Raw genomic sequence first — 23,339 nt, forward strand, 5'->3', positions numbered from 1 at the left:
CAATGTGTTTAGTCCAGCTCAGATCGCTGGTAATCCAGAGTCCGAGATACTTAAAAGCATTCGCTTCAGATAGATGGGTACCATTAACACTGTATACACATTTCAAAGGATTTTGTTTATGTGTGATATTCACGGAAACGGTTTTTTGAAAGACATGTTTTTTTGCCGCAAGTTGAAACACACTTGAGGCAAAAAACCATGTCTTTAGCAAGCACCAACTATGGCAACAAGCAGTTCAGTTTTTTGAAAGTTAATTTACATTTGCCATGATGCACACAAAGTAGAGATATCTTGAAGACCCCTGTTTAAAAGGCATTGATCAAGTCTGTTATCAACCTCAGAATAACTCACACAATCGTTAACATAAAGGTCGATTTTAAAGGAAATATTGCGGACAATATCATTAATATATCTCAAATATCAAATAAATAGTAAATAAAGAAATATAGTGCACCTTACTTGCCTTTTACTGTTGCTTAAGTATTGATTTGCTGCTGCCAGTCTTTCTTTAGCTTCTAGGGGCCTGTAAGCTATTCCTCAAAAAATAAACAAACAGGTTGCTCAAGGGGTTTCGCCGTTTAACTTGTTGAAGATCATCGCCAAATAACATGCGCAGCTGTGTTAAGATTTCAACAACAGAACCTCGTTACTTCTCTTTCCAAACTGCTGAACCATGTGGGCACACTTACGACCATCAGCAGTTAAGTGAAATTTATTCTTCTTGAGATGTGCGCAGGTGAATTTGTGTGTTTAATGCGAAGGTTGTTGTGATTTCATAGGTTTCGTAGCATTTATCTAGGATGACATGCTTAAGGAAAACCAAACGTGCTCATCTGCATCTGAGAAACATCATGTTCAGGCGAACAGGACGACGCGCGCGGAATTGTACATGTGGCACAACTTTCTGAATATCGCACTTACCGTAGGACCAGGAAATCCCGGCGGCCCTGGTTGTCCCGTCAGACCTCGGTCTCCTTGCAAACCTGGAGCTCCGGTTACACCAGTCGCGCCTGTGGTTCCAGGCTCACCCTGCAATTGGTACAGGGCATGTCCCCATATCTTGCTGCAAATCGGATGGCCCAGCATTTAGAGGCCATCGAGCTGACACACCAGTAAGCGATAGCATTCTTGCCAGAATGTTTTGTTAAATGTTTTTCAAAAGTAATTAAAAGGCTCCGCTAGCACTTTGCCAGAAATACGAATGGCAAGTTCCGTTGGCTGATGCCTCCTTTCTGAGTAGAAACTCTGAGATACGGGCTGTCGCCCCTGAACACCCATGCGCTTCGAGTGAATAAAATCGTGAATTTCATGTGTGGCTTTGTTACAGCGCTCATCCTGCGTCTTTCCTTTTTGTCCTCCCGTCCTTTTCTGCACTGATTAAAAAAATATCCAACTCGCCTAGCTTTTCCATTTGGCCTTATTAGATTACAGCACTGTCGGCTGGCGTAGCCTGTCACTACCATTTAATCGGTCTGATCAGGCGACAAGGTGGACGGCCAGGCACAGTCACGCGCTGCTGATGCGTTCAAGAACGGCATTCCAGATAGCACAACGTATAACTAACAATAAGCGCCTGACTAGTGCCGCCAATAGCTTCATTTAAAGGGCATCTTGTGCCCCCATAAAGATTGATATTTTTTACAGAGTTTGCAAGCAGCATTCCTGACGTATGGCCAGCAAGTGCTTATCATTGACGTTTTGCATCCGCGCAGTGCAAGTATCTCGCATTTTATGAGTAATTTATTTATTAATATAAAGATACTGCAGGCCGTGTTCAGGCCCATGCAGCAGTCCGTAGAATAAAAGAACAAAACAGAGGAATCAATGGCAAAACATGCAGAAGAAATTAACACGGAAATAAATACAGATAATAGTCAGAAACCGACGCATAAATGTATCGTACAGAAAAACACAGACGTAAATACAAACCACTGATGCAGCTTCCACAAAAATTAGCTGGCTGCATGCTGAAAACAACAACAATATGGTCTAACATAACAGCAATGCTAAAAGTCAAGTGAAAATATTTTTACGACATGATCAAACGATTGTGTAGAACTATCGGTTAGCACGTTTGGTAGTCTGCTCCATAACAAGGTAGCTTTGGAAAGCATGAACTACTGATCTCAGTTAAGGCGATTAAAAGTGTCTTATCGTGATGATCTCTATCAAAACGTGTAAATGGCTTTCTCATATAACTTTCACGAGATAACTTAATGCGACCCTAATAACGGTGCGAAAAAATACACATAAACCAAGATGTCATTTTACGCTGAGCCATTTTTCACAAGTGTGCCCTATCACGAAAAAAAATTTGCTGCTGTGACCGAAAAAAATGCATTAAATTATTTGCAGGACTAAATCCTACGCTTTGCTATTATTTATTTCAATGTTGTTGGAGAGGGCACCACATCATTTATCCTTCGGTCTAATCAGAACCCTATACTTTCAATGTCACTGTGGATGATCTATGACGCACTTTCCTGTTTATATAAGCAAACTGTTTTTTGCACGTTGCTAAAGAGCAGATGTAATCAAGCTTATGTTACTCGCCAGTGTAGCGCCCGGGTACTGAAGGGAAGCAATGTTGCAGTGTGGGCTTCTCGGTCAGGTATCCTGGAGTGCTATTGCAACGCTTGCAGATGAGGACGCAAGAAGGCACGTGGCAGACACGGCGCTGTGTCTGTGTCATTCATGTACCTTTTGGATCATCGTCTGTATGCGCTATAGTACTACTCCAAGACCCAAGTACACTTCACTTGCTCAGTTCTTTGGACGTCCGCATTATTAACGTTGTAAACTAAATGCAAAGATTATCTTTTGTTGGCAATAGAAACACCCACGGTTTTTGAAGTATTGGGCTTCGATGTCCAGTTTTCACACAATGCACTGAGTGAATGCAGTTCCACATTTAATGTAATTTGGTCATGATGTTTGTGTAAGCTAGCATACACAGCAAACTCTTCTGCAAACAATTATAATGTGTGAGATGGTTCCACTGAAAGGTTATATCATGCAATTATTCAAAATTTTAAAATAAAACTTAAAAATTGTAGTTTAAATGAAAACTTACAGATTGTGGATATTAAGGAAACTCGCCTGCAGTGACTTGAATCCTACATATAACCTGACTTACAGATTGGAATCATCCTTGGAGAGCTCAAGCTTTCAGGTATAAACAAGATCCTAAGCAGATTATGTAAATTTTCTTTAAATACGTGGCAACCATGACCCCATATATATTAATATAGCGTTTGACATTCCGTCAGTGGCAGGTGATCTTTGAAAGCAAGCTTGCACATGATGTGGAGCATGTTGTCTTCCCTTATATTCGCCTGGGGCATCACGTGACCAGGTCGATACTATGACAAGATGCACGCTATGCCGTCCTCTGAACAACATATCGCAAGAATGCGCTGAATTTTAGAAAAAAAAGAACATAATCAATCGTTCTAGCACCTGATGTCTATATCTAGATATCAGTTTTTTTTAAATGAATAACGTTAAAACGTTTAAAATTTTTGTACCATCTAGAAAGGCAACGCGGAAGAAGAGTATTGATCTGTGGCTGGGCACATTTTTTCTTGAAAAGTGGTAGGTAGGCTTACAAGTTGTTTCTTACCATGCTCTTTGCGACGAGATTGAATTTGGTGTTTCATCTGAATCATCATTATCATCATCATCATTTATTCACCCTTAAAGGCCCCTGTTGGGGTATTACATAAGGGGGGAGCATACATAAGAAAAAGAAACGTACAAACAGTTATGACTGAAGTAAGAAGCGATATTAATAAACATTATACACCGTTATTCGCGAGTTTACTGTATTATAACGTTTCTTTTAGTGGCACACGGATGCCCTCGGAAATAAAGACTGTCTTTAATTTAAAACAGGGACCACAACATGTTAACATCTTTGATCTCTTTGAAGTACGAGAAAAAATGATTACGACCAAAATAGGCGCTAAACTATCACCTACATGTGTTTATACTTTTATAAGAAACGTTCACAGAACACATCGTATACGCGCACAAACACAAGCTGGACAACGCTACAATAAATCCTTAGCCAAAACAGTCACGAGCTCAGGCGTATTGCGTTGCGTTCGCGATGTGTCTTGGCAGCGTGCACCATGTCTTTCGCCCTCGCTGAAGATGGAGCCACAAAGGCGACTCAAGGCATTGCCAGGACAAGCGATTCGCACTAAGATGTGAGGCCATCAATGTCTGCAGTTTTGCGGCATCGACAACGCAGGTGAGTAAAAAGTGTGTGAGGTTCGAGGACATAGTTCACTAAAGAAAGTTGCTCTAGATCTCTGTACGGGCTCTAATATTTCAAAGCAAGTTTTGAGGGGAGACCTGTCGTAGCCGTACGAGGCTTGGCGCAAACTTGATTTGGCCGCTCGTCGTCATGACGGAATTTTTTCTGAGCCTGCTCCTGTGTCGCAAAAGAACTCGCGATCTGCCCACATTATTCTACATATTGAGCTGCTTCAGAAATCAGCGTGCTTTTCAATCGTATTGCGTCAGACGGTTGCGCTGAAAGGATAAATGATATAATTATTCAGTATTTTAGAATAAATTTTTCAAATTGTAATATAAATGAAAACTTACAGATTGTAGATATTAAGGAAACTCGCCTGCAGTCATTTAATTCCTACAGATACCCAGACTTACTGATTGAAATCATCCTTGCAGAACGGACAAGCGATTCGCACTAAGGTGTGAGGCGATCAATGTCCACGGTTTCACGGCATCGTCGACGCAGGGGCGTAAAGGGTGTGGCAGGTTTGATGACATCGTTCACCAAAGAAAGTTGCCGTAGAACCTTGTACAGTGTTTATCCTTATACAAAGATAAACACATTTAGGTGATGGTTTAATGCCTAATTTGGTTGTAATCATTTTTCGCGTACGTTAAAGAGCTCAAAGATACTAACATGGTTGTGGTCGGGACGGAAAGGTACAGTTGTGTCGATAAAAGAAGGTTCTCTGCCATAGAGTAGAAAGAAGAGACAAAATCATGTTGGTCACTGGGGTGTGGTCCTATAGGCGTATCTGACAAAGGGAATAAGAACATCCCATTACATACATTACATACATACATACATTAAAGGCATGTAACGAACAGTCCGGTGGAAGCCCTCTGTCAGCACTTTGGTTTTTTGGGTGATATGGTGTGATACGGCAACGAACTACAGGCCATGCTAGGAGTTGTCTGGGGAAGACCAGTAACCACTTACGGTAGTCGGAGTGGTAGTTGCGGCGATAGAGGATTCTAGCACGAATGGTGAAGCATGTTGGCGTAGTTCTCAAGATGACTTGCGAATCGGAGGGGCAATCTACGAGAGCCAAAATCCGCAGATCCTTGCGCTGCTAACGTTTGAAGATAATGTTAGAAATGAGCCTAGGACTGAGATAGTGGTGGTGTCGATGGCTCCAGGTGAATGTGAAGGAGCATCGGCATGGGCGTACTTTAGGCCTGACCGGTAGACGGGTTGTATGCTGTACTCTTGGAGTAATATAGCCCAACGGGCGAGGAGGTTGGAAGGATATCTGAGGGAGGGCAATCCACAAAGAGTATTGTGATCAGTAACGATATTGAAGATGCAACGGTAGAGTTATGGCCGAGATTTAATAATGGCGCAGCTGATCGCTACCAACGTTCTTATTATGAGACCTGATGGCAAGCGAGAGACCATGCGGAAAGCTTAGACTATCCGCGAGGGCATTCGGTGAAAGCTGCCGTAATTGCTGCAAAATAGCAGAGAAAGCGCCGGAATTACGAACAGAGGACAATGAGGCTACGCAAGTATTACGGAGACGTGGGCCTAGGGAATTCTGTGACAGCACGATCCCTATGGGCGCCAGGAAAAACGCCGTCATACGAGAAGGCGTTTCAGATGGAAGTGATACTTTTTTTAAAATTGAGTTGGAGGCCAATGTCAGTAAGACAGATCAACCGCTGGTCCAGGCGACGAAGGTAAGTAAAAACATATGTGGCGAAAACGACCATGTCAACGAGATAAGACAGACACGTATTCCATTTCAGGCGGCGTAGAATTCTGGCGATAATGCGCTGTAATGCCGTGGGCGTGTTGCGAAGGCCAAAAGACATCGCAGTAAACTTTTATAGGCCATCTCGTGTGATGAAAGCACTGGCGGTCAGCTGCGGCCATGGAAACTTGTCAATAACCAAAACGTACATCGAAGGAGGAAAAGACTTCTGTGCCTTGCAAACTGTCCACTGCGTCGGGGGTCCATGGCAAATGGCAAACATCCTTGTTGGTTATCTTATTTTTTTGAAAATAATCCGCGTGCCAACGTATTGAGCCATCCTTCTTTTTACCAAAGACAACTGGGAGCAACCAACGTCTCTGTGATGGATGAACGGCAACTAACTTGAGCATGTCCCGTATTGCACTATCAATGAAGTTGTATTTTGTCGCCGATAGGCGTTATTGTCGCTGTCGCAGAGGAAAGTGAGCGCCATTGTCGATCTAGTGGCACACAGTGGACGTTCGGACAAGAGAAGTGCTGTGGCAGTCTAACTCTGAACGAAAATATCAAGAGACATGAAAAAGTCATGGCGTTCAAGTCGTCGCTGATCACGAGGCGGAAAATATCGAGGATGGTGAGACAATTAGAGAACTATACAATAGGCCATTATCAACGATGAACCATTGGGAACTACAAAATACATGACGTCTTCTAAACGCTCCACTTGGATGGGAAATTCACCATGCGTCAAGGGCAAGCAAGGCGGTCAGAAGTGGTAGCCAGTGGCGACGAACAAAAATGTTAGAAGGCTTGGAAATAACGGTAATCGTGGGATGTGGCGAAGTCCACATGGCACTGCACAGTCCTAAGGCGCCTGTTTGAAATGCGGCCAAGGCGGCCGCATTTCGATGGGAAAATGCAGCAACTCCCGTGCACCGTGCATTGGGCGCCTGTTAATGAACTCCAAGCGGTCAAACTTATTCCGTAGTACCCCCCTACGGCGTGCGGCATAATTATTTCGCGGTTTTCGCACGTATAACGATAAAATTTATCTTTAGATTTATTACCAGTAGGTTCAAAAACAACGGAGCATAACACAGGTGCCAGAATGGATGCTTGTGGAAGAATAACAATGTCGTCAATGGTGACCAATTAGGTGCATGAAAGCGGAGCATTGTAGCATATGCCATCGCAAAGTGAAGAGCAGCCTACTTCGGCACGCAATAACTTAATTGGTGCTTCATGATGGCGCGAAAGAAAACCCCAGCTTACATGAACATTGTGGCAATGCATGAGAGCACGACTAACTCGACCGTATACAGGACTCGTTCAATCGCAAGTACGACGCTGCACGCAGCAGCAGGCTGACCTTGCGGTGCTCCGGTCTAGGGAATTAATGGACCAAAGAAGCCCCTTGCGACTTTTCGAATGGAACGGCAGAGTTTTTGACATTTGCAGAGGCAGCTGCACCGGGCTGCGACACCTTCGACAGCTACATCAATAGCATTTGGTGGTGAAAAACAGGGGTTTGGACTTGGCGTCAATAACGCCGTTCTTGCCTCGGGAACTGCGCCATTTAGTATACCGTCTGTGTTCTAAAGTAATGCCAACGCAGAGCAAGCGACGACGTGGAGACAGCTATCGGTGGTCAGGAACAGGTCGAAGGTATGGGCGGTTGAGCAAGCCACGGCCTGAAGCCCAAGGCAACAAATGATGGGTCGTCCCGTGAAGGCACTGTGTGGCGGCGCCACAGACACAGATCGTGTCGATCTGTGCCTGTGCAATGGGACGGTACACGAAAAGCAGATGGGCCAATTGTCAGCTACGGCAAAGTAAAAAAAAAATGACGTTGGTCAATTTGATATTGTCATCCTAGTTGTTTTGGAGACTCCTTTGCACCTAAGATGATGACCAGTCTCCTACTTCATGGCTTTTACCGCCGCTAAATATGCCGGGGTCGAGCTTATGAGTGTACAGAAGCATACGGTGGTCTCAATCGTGCTGCCGTACGTGGTGACGACAATAGGCAGTCTCGGCGGCTCAACTCATGATTGTCGAAGCCCGCGCAACTTCCACCAAATGTAACGAAGACTCGCAGATTATGATTCGGGTAAAGCAGCACACTACCAAAAAAAGAAAAAAAGAACACATTCACGCAAACATTATCATGTGCGTGTCCTCGCCATTCATTCATTGTGTAAACACATTTTTTCCTAGTGCGCTGCTTCAACGAGAATTTGGATCAGCAACAAACTTTACAGTAACTATTAAAAGTTCATTGAAGAGGCCGTACACGCGGACAAACAGAAGCGGGACGACGCAATAGTGTTGCCTTGTCCAAAACAGTCTCCAGATTGGCCATCCTGCGTTAAGTTCGTGATGAGGCCTCCCAGTGCGCATCTTCTTGGCTACACATGATAAAAATGTGGGATGGTTTAGCTGACTTTCGCAAACCTAGAATAGAGCACGATGGTACAAGTACTTCATGATCAGAGATTACATCTTCGGCTCTAAGTGAGTAGTCTTGCCGCGAGCTATTTAACAACAGAAGGTCCAGAACAAACAAAAAATGGAAATCTCGTAGCATAGGAAACTAAGTGATTCAAAAAAAAGAAGACATTTAAAAGCAGATAGAAGTTAGTAGAAGCTAGAAGTAGGTAAACGTAGTGGTAGTATTGAAACTGTTGTACATTTCGTAAAAAGTAGAAGAGAAAGTAGAAAAAGCTAAATAACAGTAGGTGATGCTGTCCTAATTTTTTGCTTGTTATCTTTCTTCTTTAGGACGCGGAATATCAATCGACTCACATTTATCATTATATCTTAGGGCCAACGACATCGACGCGATCGCTTAGGAAAGAAGACAAGGGCACGCCAGGCCACAAGCGGTGTGGGAGCTTAACTGACGCTGATGACCGAATCAATAAAAGTTAGTTGAGTTTGAGCTCCGGTAGGCAGTTGAGAGACTCACACGCTAGCAGTCACTCAAGAACAACCTATCATACGGCCACAGTCGTAACTCGGTCCACGTGTGCGGCCGAAGCAGCTGGAATAGCCATGGCCATAGCAGAGGCGGAACACAGAAACAAGTCGGCAGTCATAATGTCCGACTCGCAGACGGTATATCACGTGTTTCGCAATGGGACGGTACCCAAAATGGCACACAGAATTTCGGGACGAACCTTGACAGAACAACACCACGACATTATTTGGTGTCCGGCTCACCAGGGCTTGGAGGGTAACGTTGCGGCAGACCGTACAGCTCGAGGAATCAACAACCGAGCTGCGACTGAGCCGAGCGCGAGACTTCCTTCCAAGCACTCGTGACATCCTTCTACCTTCTACAGCGACGGGAGGAACGCAGAGTCTTCGGTCATCCACACACTTAAGAGACAGCAGAGTAGGGTCTGGCGACGCATTCAAACAGCTTTTTCAACCTGCATCAACTGAGTAAAATAAACCCAACTAGATTTCAGGATGTCGGTCCGTGGCGTTCTAACAAACCCACACTACAACCTATCACATGGGAGTGCCTGGAAGCGCCGTCACGTATTACTAGCCCATACATACCTGCATATACACTCATGTTAAATGGGCAGTGGGAGGCATGGCTTGCGGACGAGGGAAACGAGAGCCAAGAGGATCTCCTGGACTAAGCCCAGCGAGCCGATCGCGCCAGTAAAGGCCTGGACTATGGGCTCAACCACACTCGCGTACTTTTCTTTTTAAAAATTGAAGTTTCTTCTTTTCCTTCTTTGAGAATCCGGTGCTGGAATAACGTTCCGTTGTCTGTCTCTCATGTGCTCCACAATTAGTGACCGTGGACGTCTGGATCAACGCGAAACTTGTACCTGGTAATAACGCGCCACACAAAAAAGAAGTGCAGCCTTGTCGAACACCGGCAACCAACGCCAGCAGGCCTCGACCAACCGAGAAGCCACTTAGCTCGCTTCAATCGCTGCGCTTGTCTCAAACGTCACCCGCCTCCAAGAATTCCAGGAGCCGAACCCGAAGGCGTGGTTCGTCCAAGCAGGGGCCTGTTTCAAACGCTAGCGGATTACTTCACAGACCCACAAGTACCTCCTTGGCATCGACGCGCTTCCTGCGGCCGCCATCAAGGAGATTACCCACCTTCTGCACACACGCTCGCAGTGTCACCTTGTGATGGAATCAAGACCGATATACTGGATTGTACAACCACGAAGGAACGCTCACTAATACAACAGCTACTCTCATTCGAATAGCTGGGCAACCAACGTCCAAGCCAGTTACTGCGACTGATGCTTAACCTTCTTGGTCCACACGCTTTCACCACAGAAAACGGCGCCATACGTGAGCTATTTCTTGAGCGCTTGCCCATCCAAGTCCAGATGGTGCTGGCCACTGCTTTAACACAGGATAAGTCAGAGCTCGCTGCGTCGGCCGACAAGGTGATGGAAATTGCCAATCAACTGCCGCTCGCTGCAGCTGTGATGCCAGCGTCAGCGTCGCGCACTGGGCGTTCTTTTCTTCCAAACCAGCGAGATACGGGATCGACAACATTTCCCGTCACTGATCTGCGCGATAGACTCGACGAGCTCCTGGTTTCTCAGGAGCTTGTCGAACGTAGAAAGGTCTCTCCTCGTACCCGTCCTCATCGCCGATCTCCATCTCGTGAGCGCAGTCCGTCCAGCGAATGCCAGCACTACCGTGCATCACATCAGACAGCCGTTTTTGCGCTGAAGCACGTGGCTGCCTTCTTCCTTGGTCTTCGTCGGGAAACTGTCCCGCCGAGCGCCAGCGGTAACGAGTGGTCATGGCCCCACCCCATGTCACCTCTTCTGCGTCATCAATGAGGTCGCTAGGCAGCGGTTCCTGATTGACATGGGTGCACAGGTCAGCATTCTACCTGCTACCCGAGCGGATCGCACATTTGCTCTCATTCCGTCCTTGCAAACCGCGAATGGAACTCGCCTTCCGGTATTTCTACAGCACTGGCTCACCCTTAATCTGGGCCTGCGAAGAGTGTTCCGATGGTTCTTCATGGTTGCCGACATCAGTTCTGCCATTATCGGTGCTCATTTCCTCACCGACCATGGCCTCATTGTAGACTGTAGACGTCAAACGACTAGATAAGATAATCAGGTGACTGTAGGCCATGTGGAGATTAGAGATGTCTCAATACTAAGACTATACTGGTTCGGCACCCTTTGCCCAACACACGATGTTTCACGGTCGCTCTGCATGGTGCCAACAGTTTTTGCAAGACTGACATTGTAAGCGCCTAGAACCAAATTTCTGCAACACGGCCATTGCAACGCCATTGGGACTCTTCGATTTTCTGCGAATGCAGTTTGGTTTCAGGAACGCCGCCCGGTCACTCCAACGTTTTATTGACTCGGTAACACGTGGCCTACAATTCGTCTTTGCCTAAGTTGACGACTTCTAGGTAGCGAGCAAATCCGTCGACAATCATTTACAACATCTACGTATTTTGCTCCAACGACTATATGAACACGGCTTCATCGGCAACGCCTCCAAGAGCGAGTTTGGTTTTGCAAACTTGGATTTTCTAGGACATCACCTTGATGCCAGTGAGATTCGCTCAGTTTCATCAAAAATTGTAGCAGTAGAGAGCTTCCCCAAGCCCACAAAAATTACGAAACTAAGACAGTTCCTCGACATGATTAATTTTTACCGCCGATTTTTCAAAAACTGTGCTGTCATAGTAGCGCGTCTGGTTCGCCTCTTTACCAAAAAGAACAAGATGTCTTGTGCTGCGTTGGGACGCCGCTGCTCAACACGCTTTCATCAAACACCACACTTGCACATCCTAACTCTACGGCATCACAGGACCTCATGACGGACGCGTCCAGCACAGCCACCGGAGCGGTTCTCCAGCAGCGCTTCGATAATTCATGGCCACCCCTAGCCTTTTTCTCGAAGAAACTTACTCCAACCCAAACTCGCTACCGCACTTTCGGTGGCGAGTTGCTTGAAATTCACCTCGCCATCGGTCACTTTCTTCATATCATCGAGGGCCGATCCTTTACCATCTTCACGGATCACAAGCCCTTGACCTCGCTTTCCAGAGTGTGTTCGACACATACGCATCGAGAAATCCACCATCTCACGTTTATATTGAAATTCTCCACCGACATCCGACACGCCAGCGATGATACTGAGACCCTAAGCTGTGTGGACGCCATGACACCACCTGCACGTGCTGCCCCACTCGATGTGCCGACACTCGCCGCACATCAAGATAATAATTTCGTGCTCCTTCAACTACGGTCATCGAAAACAGCACTGCCGTTCGCCGATATCGTGATTGACGGTGTCACACTAGTCTGCGACACTTCTACAGGCATACCGAGACCATTTGTCCCCAGCACGATACGCAAGCAGCTTTTCGACACAATGCACAAGCTCGCTCATCCCTGTGTGCGTGCCACCTAATACCGGATGAACGCCGATTTACGTGACTCGATTCGTGCATGTGCACCCTGCCAACATGCAAAAGTTCCGAGGTATCCTGTTCCTCCAGCACGCCAGTTTCTCCGAACTGATCATTGTTTCGACGTTGTGGGGATGCGTGACTCTCACGCCTCCCCTGAGATCTAGTTTTCCCGCATAGCTCGTCTCCTGCAGGGCGGCTTCGCTCGCCGCGTGGCCTGGCGCCCGCGGCGGTCCGAGTGGTTGAAGCGCAGTGCGAGAGATGGCGCTAGTGTTGCGCTGCGGCGGGTTTACTTAGGCGCGGGAAAGAAAGGCGCGTTCTCTTTGGTTCGAGGTCGTCGGCGGGCGCGGACGTCCGCGCGGGCGCCGTCGGATGCTTCTGCGAGACTCTCGCGTGGCCGCCTTCGAACGTGCCACCATTCGCGTGACTGTACACGCGAACGACCAGGCGTTGGGATCCAGCATGGGGCGAATATATTCGCTCGCAATGCGGTCGCGGTAAGTCGGACTTCTAGATTTGTCGCGCGCCCATCGGCATGTTTTGGGGATAGCAACTCGGCTAGCAGGCATTGATCTATGAAATGTGCAATAAATGCCCTTGTGACTGTTTGCACTACTGTGTTGTCGTTCCTTTGTCCCAAGAGTATGGAGGAGAACCACATATCTCCCACATCTGGCGCCCAACGTGGGGCTCTTGGGGCATCGGACGATAGAGTTAACAGTTTTGCTTCGTTCGAGCCCTTTGTTTGAACCGAAGTGTAGGCCTAGCCTGGATTTTGATCGCTAGCGTCGGCGGCGTGCTTTCTTGAGCGAGGGGACGGTGGCTGTAGTGTGTTTGAACTTATCAACATGCTAAGCCTTTTCGCAAGTGTTTTTCTTTAATGACATTCGTTGGTACGAGAGACACGTGGTCTGCATCCTGGGAGAACGAGGCTGAGCGCCCGCGGAGCAGTGGCAAGCCTGAAGCGAGTGAGTACGGAAGCCTCGTGGGTGGTCCGAATTTCTCATGTAAATAGCTTCTCCTATCTCTTTGACTCTGATGAAGTCGCGGCTCTGGGAGCCGGGTGGCCGCGGTCCACGGGTGCCACTACGGGCTGACTGGTATTGCGGCCTGGCACCGGGCGCTCCGACACCGTCTGGGACGGTGGGCGCCGTCAACTCGGATGCTGTGTGCACCGAGCGGAGTAGGACCACCTCACAGAGCTTACGTCTCCTCGCGGCTGCCTGTTTTGGGCCCATTTTGGGTGTTGCTTTTGGATGCTGGTTGTTGTCAGGGTAGCGACGATTTAGGCCTAAGGCTTTACGAAGCTGCCTGTCGCCCGTGGAGGAACACAACCTGGTGGACCGTGGCGTTGAGGCGTTGCAATTTGCTTCCCTCATTCTATTTAGCCTCGCACGAATTGAAATTACTCGTTCGGCTCAAGGAAGCGAGCTTCGTTCACTTGAACTTTGCATCTGAGTAGCTGCTCGATCTTTTGCTAGCCGAGTTGAACATCGTACCACGTGGGCGATGCGCATGCAGAATTCCTCTCCCTTGCACTACTTTAGTGTTTGCCGAGTGTGTTAAGTGTGCGCAGCGTGAATGGAGTCACCCCTGGCTTGCAGTCACCTGCACATCGTCTGCGCTGCTGCTCCGGATTACGATCGAGCCACCCCGGGCGATGGTGATGCTGTGGCCGGTTCGGCGCAGCGACTTCGGCGGCCTCCTGTATCCAGCTCACAACCCTCGGCGGCGGACAAAAGAGCCGGCAGTCACCGACAGCTACGACGGCTCTTGCCAGCAGGGCGCGTCGGCGCGAGCGACGCTTGCTCGTACCGACTACTGCGTCGTCGTCTCCGGAGTCCTGGCCTGGGATCGGACGCCAGCGGTGTACCCCAAGGACAGTCGGCTCGCATGTTATGCACAGCGTGTGGACATTTCCTCGGAGCGGCCACTGTTGCATGTACCACCTTGTTTGCGAAGCACGTGTTGATGTTAGACCGAGTGACATGTTTCGCCGGAATAAGAAGTGATTTAAGGTTGGGGGGATGTGGGGATGCGTGACTCTCACGCCTCCCCTGAGATCTAGTTTTCCCGCATAGCTCGTCTCCTGCAGGGTGGCTTCGCTCGCCGCGTGGCCTGGCGCCCGCGGCGGTCCGAGTGGTTGAAGCGCAGTGCGAGAGATGGCGCTAGTGTTGTGCTGCGGCGGGGTTACTTAGGCGCGGGAAAGAAAGGCGCGTTCTCTTTGGTTCGAGGTCGTCGGCGGGCGCGGACGTCCACGCGGGCGCCGTCGGATGCTTCTGCGAGACTCTCGCGTGGCCGCCTTCGAACGTGCCACCATTCGCGTGACTGTACACGCGAACGACCAGGCGTTGGGATACAGCATGGGGCGAATCTCGCAATGCGGTCGCGGTAAGTCGGACTTCTAGATTTGTCGCGCGCCCATCGGCATGTTTTGGGGATAGCAACTCGGCTAGCAGGCATTGATCTATGAAATGTGCAATAAATGCCCTTGTGACTGTTTGCACTACTGTGTTGTCGTTCCTTTGTCCCAAGAGTACGGAGGAGAACCACATATCTCCCACAACGTTGTGCACATTGACATAGTTGGACCACTACCCCAGTGTCATGGATTTCGCTACCTGCTGACCACTATCGACAGGTTTAGCCGTTGGCCAGAAGCGACGCCACTTCAAGACAGCTCTGCTGCAATGGTCGCGGCAGCTTTTGTCACAACATGGGTTACTCGCTCCAGATGCCTTACAGAAATATTACTGACAGGGCAGCATTTCGAGTCCCCTCTCTTTCAAGAGCTCCTGCGCTTGCATTTCACGAATCGTCGGCGCTTGGCCGCCTACCATCTCCAAACCAATGGCATCTTGGAAAACTTTAATTGACATCTAAGTCAGCGGTGATTGCTCACGGCGCGCTATCGCGATGGGTTCAACGTCTACCACTGGTTCTTCTGTGTATCCGGTGCGCCTTGAAGTCGGACATTGGGTGCTCGAGCGCGGAGGTCATCTGCGGTACTCCGCTCCGTGTGCCCAAGAACTTCTTATCACCCCAACCACCTTCGCGTGCTGCGTCTGTCCGAGATTAGCAGACGACGAAGAAAAAGAATGGATCGGGGGCTGCTACTTCCACGCCTGGCGCCAAGAAGGGCGCGCACCTTTAACATCATCATGATACCTTTGGTGCTCGTCTCTCGCCATAAAAAGGCTTTGTTGGGTGTCTCATGGCTCCGTTGTTTTTTCTGACGACACTACCTGTTAGTGGCTGGCGTTCCGCAACATATGGTGCCGAATCCTCACGAAACATGGACCGCCTGAAAACGAAACGCTCTGCTAGACAAACCCACTCAACGAAAATCATGAATGAGGCGACGACACTGTTAGAGAGCGGCTGCAACGACCGCACGGCTTTCAGTAAGGTTATAGACAAGCTCGTGGCCAGCCGTAACGAGATTCGGAAGATAAATGCCGAGATTGAGGACGTGATTCCTGTCGAGGATCTTGAAAGAGAGTACGAGTGTGCAGTGCATTATGGCGACCAAACGCTTGAGACCCTGACGCCTCCGGAGCCGGTTAGCAGATCTCAGCGTCGGAAGCACCGTGCAGACTTCTCCCTTGACGACACTCAATACGCCATCTGCCCCAACCACAGTTGCGTCACAGAGCTTCGGACCTAATCTCCCAACGCTGACCATCATGCCTTTTCATGGGGACGTGTGTCAATGGACGTCGTTTTCGGAGCAATTGAAAAGAGCGGTCCACGCGAATACAATTCTGCGCACGACTTACAAATTCCATTACCTCCGCAACTACCTGGCAGGGGAAGCGGCAGCGCTGCTATTGCCGGACTGCCAACGACTGAAGCGTTTTAAGAGAGTGCCATACAGCTGCTAAAGCAGACGTTCGGAAACAGGAGCCTGATTGTACAGCATCATTTCAGAGCACTCCGCGAACTGCAGCCCGTGACGTCTCCATCGGATAGGAGGGAGTTGCAGAGGCTGTACGATGGAGTCCAGCTGAATGTGCGCGACCTCAACGCCCTAGAAGTACCAACTAGCAGTTTTGCGGCGATGCTCTACGACGTTCTACTTCAATTCCTGCCACAAGAAATCGTCATGGCGTTCCACCGCCATAGCAGTCTCCAGGATAACGCACAAGGCATGGCACCCTCTGCTTCAGGGGAAGCAACCACAACGTCTTGCAAGACACTCGAGTCGCTTTTGCGATATAAACAGATAGAGCTCAAAACAAGAAAGCGGTGTGCTCCATCGGCATCCTCCTTCAAAGGCGGCGGGTCCCACAGAAAGAATGTGCCATCATCATCAGTTCTGTATGCATCGGAAGAATCGAAACAAATGCGCAACGAATGTTTCTTTTGAAAATCTACAAGACATGCAACCAGCATGACCTTGACCATATCAGAGAAAAAGAACCGGCTGGCTCAAGCTATGCGGTGCTGCCGGTGTACTATAAATGGCCACCGCGAGAACGAGTGCCGGTGGAAGTTGGTGTGCGCGGCATGCAAAGGCAGGCATGCTCCAATGATGTGCAGTCCAGTTTATCTAAAACCCCTCAGTCTCCCAAAGTAGTGCCAACCACTTCCCTCCTCCTCTGCTCGGCGCGGCCTCGATGGTAGCGCCGCTGGTGCGGGGCCTGCCGTAGCAGACGACGGCTAACACGCTACGGGAGGAAATCCGCCGAAAAGTTCGTTCGAGCCCTGCGGAGCAGTTTTTTCAATCGAGATCTTTCTTTATCAGTCGGTAACTGGCCTTTAGAATTTCGTGTTGGAATTGCGAAAGAAATGCAGGAAGGGACCATTATTCAAGGCGTATTTAAGGCATAAAGCGCGCGACATTGAGAGTTCGTGTTGCAGAAACACGACGCAAGCACGCGGTGTACTCAAACACGCGCGTAATTACCAAAGCTTCAGGTGTTGACAGCTTGAAAGTATGTGTACGCGGTTTCGTAGGTTCATTTGCGTACCTGCAGGATACTTTTGTTTGGCCGGCACGTGAGAGATTTCAGCTGTGTGCGGTCAGCAATGCCTGGCAACAGGGCCGTTGTTTTCATTTCGGCGTGCTTTGGTAATGGCGACGATATATTGCTTTTTTTACAAGTGCTGCTCCAGGAGGGCACATGTAATGGCTAACGGAGGCCTCTGAAGAGCACGTGACATTACAATAAAGGAGGCGGCACAGGGAGTGTTCACATAGAAAATTGGCTGTCCGCGATCTTATAACTCCTTGGCATGTACAGGCTTCGGCAAGCCCCATCCAGCCCTGGTTCTAGCTTTGGTGTTACCGTTGCCACTTTGGCCCCCTGGAGGCGCCGTCATTACTACGAAATAATGACAAGTTGTTACAACGAGTAAATAAAATTTATTGAAGAAATACAATCGCGCCGAGGCGCCAACTTCTAAAGCAGCGCTAGCACGCCCGCGCGAGTATTATGAAAGGCCAACGAGAAATTTACCGGCCCACGTACGACTCTACGATCAAAGTGCACGTTAAACATTCCCAGGCGAGCTAGATAAAGTTATCCGGAGCCATCCACTACGACCTACATCCTATAGCTTTAGTCGCTTCGGAACGTTAAAAACCTTAATCACTACAAACCAAATCAATACATGCGGGCGTACATTCGATGCTAAAAGACTGCATCGTAAGTGATAGTGAGCCTTGCAAAAGCGTCGAGAATGTGCTAACTTCTGGTGGCGCTCAAAACACATCCTGAGTAAAGTCGCTCTTATGTCACAGGCCAGCTGCAGATGCGTGCATTTCACCGCAAGACGAAACTACATGAAACAAAGAGAGCACATTCGAAAACAGAAGTCAACCAACGCGCTAAAAACCACGCAGAGCATGAACACACACTTTTTCGAAGCGGAAGGCGTGAACTAGGCTCAAAAGAAGAGGTTGTGAGTAGCCATGGCCCTTACTTCACAAAGCCGTGCGTTCTTTGCCACTTCCTCGAAGTCAGCCCGCCCGATCCTTTGAATCCACACTTCTTTTTGCGTTGGGCCCACGGGATGGCAAAGGAAAAAGCTTTTTGCGCTCGCTGTGTCTGTTGCGGCAACCGAAGGCGCAGCAGCACGACATCGCAATTAAGTTCTCGGCCCTACACATTCTATTACACTAACGCACTCCGTCAGTCCGCCTGCCGTACTTTCATCGCGCAGGCCCAACAATGGGGGTCAGTGCGCGCTGGAAAGAAAGAAACTATACAAAATCGCGGCGCCTGCTCCGCGCTGGAAAGAAACAAAAAATAGACAAAAGCGCGGCGCCTGCTTCCACGTGACATAGATTGGCCCATGGGGGAGCGGAGGAGGCTGGGTTGACAGGAAGCGTGTAAAACTCCTTAAACTTCGTAAAGTAGTGACAATCTCCTCCTTCGCATTCACTCCTCCTGGTTTCTCCTCTCTTTTACACTCCCTCCTCGACTGTGGCGCCGCCTACGCTGCTCGAGCGTAGCAACGGCGCCAACATGCGCTCCTCGCCACTGCGTAGACGCATCTCAAGCAAAAATGGCGCTGCTGCATGGCGCGAGGGCCCACGTGATGCTATTAGGCCAATAGCGACGCGGCGTCACCCTCTGCCAGAGCGCGCGAGGAGGAGGCATTCTTCAAAGCGTGGCAGTACTTTACGACGCTTAAGGGGTTTTAGAGGCGTGGAGGAGGACGCGCCAGGGTGAGCGGGGTGGCGGGAAGATTTAAGAATGGCGCTACTTTTGAAAAATTGAGGGGCTTTAAGTTTATCGAACGACAAGGGGCGAGAAGTCTCATAACGTCGGCTACCAAGCCAATGAAGGCCGAGAGTCCACGGTCGACTGCCGTTACAAGCTCTCAACTTGGCGAGTTCATTAATTTACAGACTTTTCATTCTTAGATCGTCGGTTTCAACGATACGTCTCATATCAGAGGTACCTTCGACGGAGGCATCAACACACGTTCATTAAGGATGACCTGGTGGCTCGGTTGGGAGTAAAAATCATTAGAGAGGCATGCCTAGTGGTGAAGACGTTTACGCCAGACGCTCCTTCTCGAATGAGAAATTGCAATGTCGTCGAAGTTCATCTATGTAGTCAATTTCATGACCGCGAGCACATCATTGAAGTGATAGCCATGCCAGTAAATTGCCACGACATCCCTGCCACGGCTATCAAATGTTCCTTCACAGCCAAATTAAGCGAGAAAAGTTACGGGCTGGCCCACAATCAAGTTGTGCCTCGAGTGTGTGGCGAGAAAGGCCTGCTCATAGGATCTGATTAACTGTGGAACAACTTTAGTGGCGACATCATACGCAGCGCGGCGGAAGTACAAAGATTGGTCGCGGTCAAGACTACTCTCGGCTGGCCGCTACAAGGTCCTGCCACGAAAACGAGCTTCATAAGCGGAACATCAGAATTCATGATCTGCGTCCTGCGAGTGCAAGCTGGAGAAACTAAAGGAGTGGACTAAAGCACACTGGAGTCATTTTGGTCGTTGGATGCTGTGTGAATCGCGCCAAAGGAAGCAATTCATGGGCACGCAGACACGTCGGCTGCATTCCAAAGCAAAATTGCAAAGATTGGAAAGCGGTACCAAGTAGCTGCGCCGGGTAAGGAACCGGATATTGAGCTGCTACAAGACAACTAGAGCGTCGCACTCAATCGTTTACGAAATCTCGTTAAGCGCATCTCAAAGCCCGAAGGATTGCTTGGGAGATACGATACGGCAATTGGTCAGTACATTGTTTCTGGCCATGCTGAAGTTGCACTTGACAAGAAATTGGTAGATGACCCAGCGTACTACATGCCACACAGGGAGGTTATTTGTGAGGACTCACAACCAAGCTCCGCGTGGTTTTTCATGCGTCATCTCACGTCAAAGTAGAGAGATCTCTGAACAGTTGCCTCGAAACTGGCCCGAACCCAAACCCGGACGTATTGCCGATTCTCCTTCGCTTCAGATGGTACCTAGTGCCGCCCATGACAGCAGACATCGAGAAGGCGTTCCTGCAAGTTGAGATACGAAAGGAGGACCGTGACCTGTTCAAATTTCGTTGGTTTGACAAAAGTCCTACTGTTCCTTTCAAGGAAGAAGCGGTAGAGGTTTGGCGTGTGGGCAGGGTACCCTTTGGATCTACAGCAAGTTCATTGATGCTTACGGCTACTATACAGCATCACTTGAAGACAAAAGTCCATCCCGGGAAAAGGGCCGTAGAAGAGCTATTTCTGAAATCCTTCTACTTCGATGACCTCATATTCCGAGCGAATGACTTAGAAGCAGCGGCGACTCTTTACAATTGCACAAAAAAGGTGATGAATGGTGCTGGCATGCCTTTAAAGAAGTGGAGCTCAAGCTGTATGGAAGTAGAACGACTGTTCGACTCCAATGATACTCTTACCCCTATAGCCTATGAGAACTCTGGACATCAAGAGAGAGTGCTAGGGATGGGTTAGCCGCAAGCAACAGACGCCTTCATCTACAACCCGGAGAAGATCTTTACTTTCTTGGAGAAGGCAAATGTCACTAAGCGTTTTGTCCTCCAGACAGTGTCGAGCATCCACGACCCATTATGATTTCTCGCATCATACGTACTGCGAGGAAAAATGCTGTTTCAGCAATTATGGGTTTCGAAGGTCAACTGCGACGAAAATCTTCCTGATCACGTTGCGGGAAAAATGGCACGACTGGAGAAACGAGTTGATCCATTTGTCGAAAGTCAACGTGCCTCATCCCCTCATGAGCGGAGTTGCAGAACCGCGTGATTTTCAGCTACACGTTTTTGTCGACGCAAGCAGAAAAGCATACTGAGCTTGTGCATACCTTCGTGTAGAAGATGTGAATGGGAGCGTGGCTAGCACTCTGATTGTAGCCAAGTCAAGGATAACCCCACTGAAAACTCTATCCTTGCCGGGTCTAGAGCTAAGGGTGCGTTTCCAGGAAGAAGGCTGTTAAAATATATAGTGGAAACCTTCGGAGATCTAATGTCAAGCGCGCAATGTTTTCTTTGGACTGACGCAACCATAGTGCTTGGCTGGTTACAGCGAGCGCCTTCGACTTTAGACGTCTTTGTGAAGAACCGAGTCACATAAATTCTGTCAATTCGGAGTGTAGGCGGCGGCATTGTCTAGGAGAAATAAATTCTGCTGATATGCTGAACCGAGGTGTTTCTTTAGACGCACTGGCCACCGAGGTAGACTGGTGGCAAGGACCCGCTTGACTCTGTGTAAGGACTTGGCAAAATGGCCAGCTGTGAAGCATTCACTGCCCCAAATCAACGACATCCTAGGGATAACAGCGATTAAACCAACGACGCTTCACTCTACAGGCAACGCAGTGCAATTAACCCCACTGCTAAATGCCACGAAGTTCAGTTCACTGCAGAAGCTTCTCCGGGTCACATCATGGGTGCAGCAGGTTGTCTCCAATGTTAAGTGCAAGACTAAAAAAGACGCAGTTATCTCTGCCAAAGAAATATTGGCAGATGAGAGATATTGGATCCGGCAAGTTCAAACTGAATCGTTTCCTCCGGAGAGGAGTTGGCTGCTGGAAAGGCGAGGTCCGTGCAGTAATTCATGGGTAGCAATACTGCACGCATTTCTCGACGAGAACAGGCTTCTGCACGTCGGAAGAAGACTACAGGACCCCCCCGACAGCCGAGCCGTGAAGCATCCATTGCTACTTCCAAGTTGACATCGTTTGACCGAGCTGGTGTTTGCGGATGTCCATCGTCGAGTCATGCATGGAGGAGTAACGGCGATGATACACAACGTACGCGAACGATCTGGGTCCTAAGAACACGACAAGCGGCAAAGAAAGCAATCGATCGATGCCTGCTATGCGTCCGTTTTCGTACGAAACCCACTGTAACGCCGTACCCGCCGCTTCCAGTCTGCCGGGTCGAAAGGACGAAACCTTTCAACACTGCAGGCGTTGATTTTGCCGGACCGTTGCAGCGAAGTCATGAGATAGCTCCGACAGGAGAATGTACATTGCAGTTTTCACAAGTGCAGTAACAAGAGCATTGCATTTGGAACTGGGGCCATATAACTTAAAACTATTCCAATATATTTTTATTCCAATCTACTAACGTCAAATGTGCGTAACCGCCGACGCAAGCATAGGGCGATCACCCGCAGGGTTGTCTGATCAAACCAATTAAGTGCTCCCCTCGTTCATAGGAGGTCACTTTTGTTTGTTGGAAAAACGAATAACATTGCCTTCACTGAGCGGCTTGTCTTATCTAGTTGGCTCGAAATGGGCGAGGAGCCTGCTCAAGTGGAGAGGGATTCGATAGGGCCGAGCCAGTGCACTGAAAATCGATAACCGGATGAAAGGGTGGTGCCGGCGTCTGCGATTGGTCCGCTTTCCCTTACTTAGCTTGAGGTGGCTGGTCGAAAATCGCGGCGGCATGCAACAGCAGTTTAAGAATGACGCTAAAACGGACCCTCAGCAAAGAAGAGTTGGCAGAACGAGGTCGTAAACGTGCCGAAAGTTCTCAAAAGCTTTACACGGCCACGCAGAAAGCTTCATTAAACGCAAATAAATCCATGCTCTCCGGTAGGGGCGAGTGGCCAGTGCCTGAGCGATCGGCGGCAGCCATCTTTTATTTAGTGAGGTTTTGCGGTTTTGTGACGTGGCGTGAGAGGCAGGTGAAGTGGGTGCAGCCCGAAAACCTTTGACCAATAGCCGAGGGCTATTGGCAAAAAGGCGCCGAATCAGAAATAACTATTTTTTTGTTCGGTAAAATTATGCATAATCTGTGTGTACACGCCATATCATATGGGGAGCTATCGCGGTTTTCGTGACGTCGCGTGACAGACAGGTGAAGTGGGGGTGCCTGACTGAATAAACTTTATTGAAACCAGCAAGAGATGGTGGCTGGGCCTAGGCCTCCCACGTGGGGACGTCGAGGTGTTGCCTCTTCGCCGCCT

At 48.9% G+C, this 23,339-nt stretch overlaps 1 protein-coding gene across 1 annotated transcript in view; it reads right to left on the bottom strand.

Moving 5' to 3' along the window:
• Positions 1–23,339, bottom strand: part of LOC126529915 (uncharacterized) — a 934,270-nt gene that overhangs the window by 252,988 nt on the left and 657,943 nt on the right. Inside the window, exon 31 of the mRNA XM_050177364.3 lies at positions 922–1,029. Within this exon, the coding sequence (XP_050033321.1) occupies positions 922–1,029 (108 nt within the window). The remainder of the gene's footprint in view (positions 1–921; positions 1,030–23,339) is intronic.

Source organism: Dermacentor andersoni, chromosome 5 (genome assembly GCF_023375885.2).
Source record: "Dermacentor andersoni chromosome 5, qqDerAnde1_hic_scaffold, whole genome shotgun sequence".
NCBI lineage: Eukaryota > Metazoa > Arthropoda > Arachnida > Ixodida > Ixodidae > Dermacentor > Dermacentor andersoni.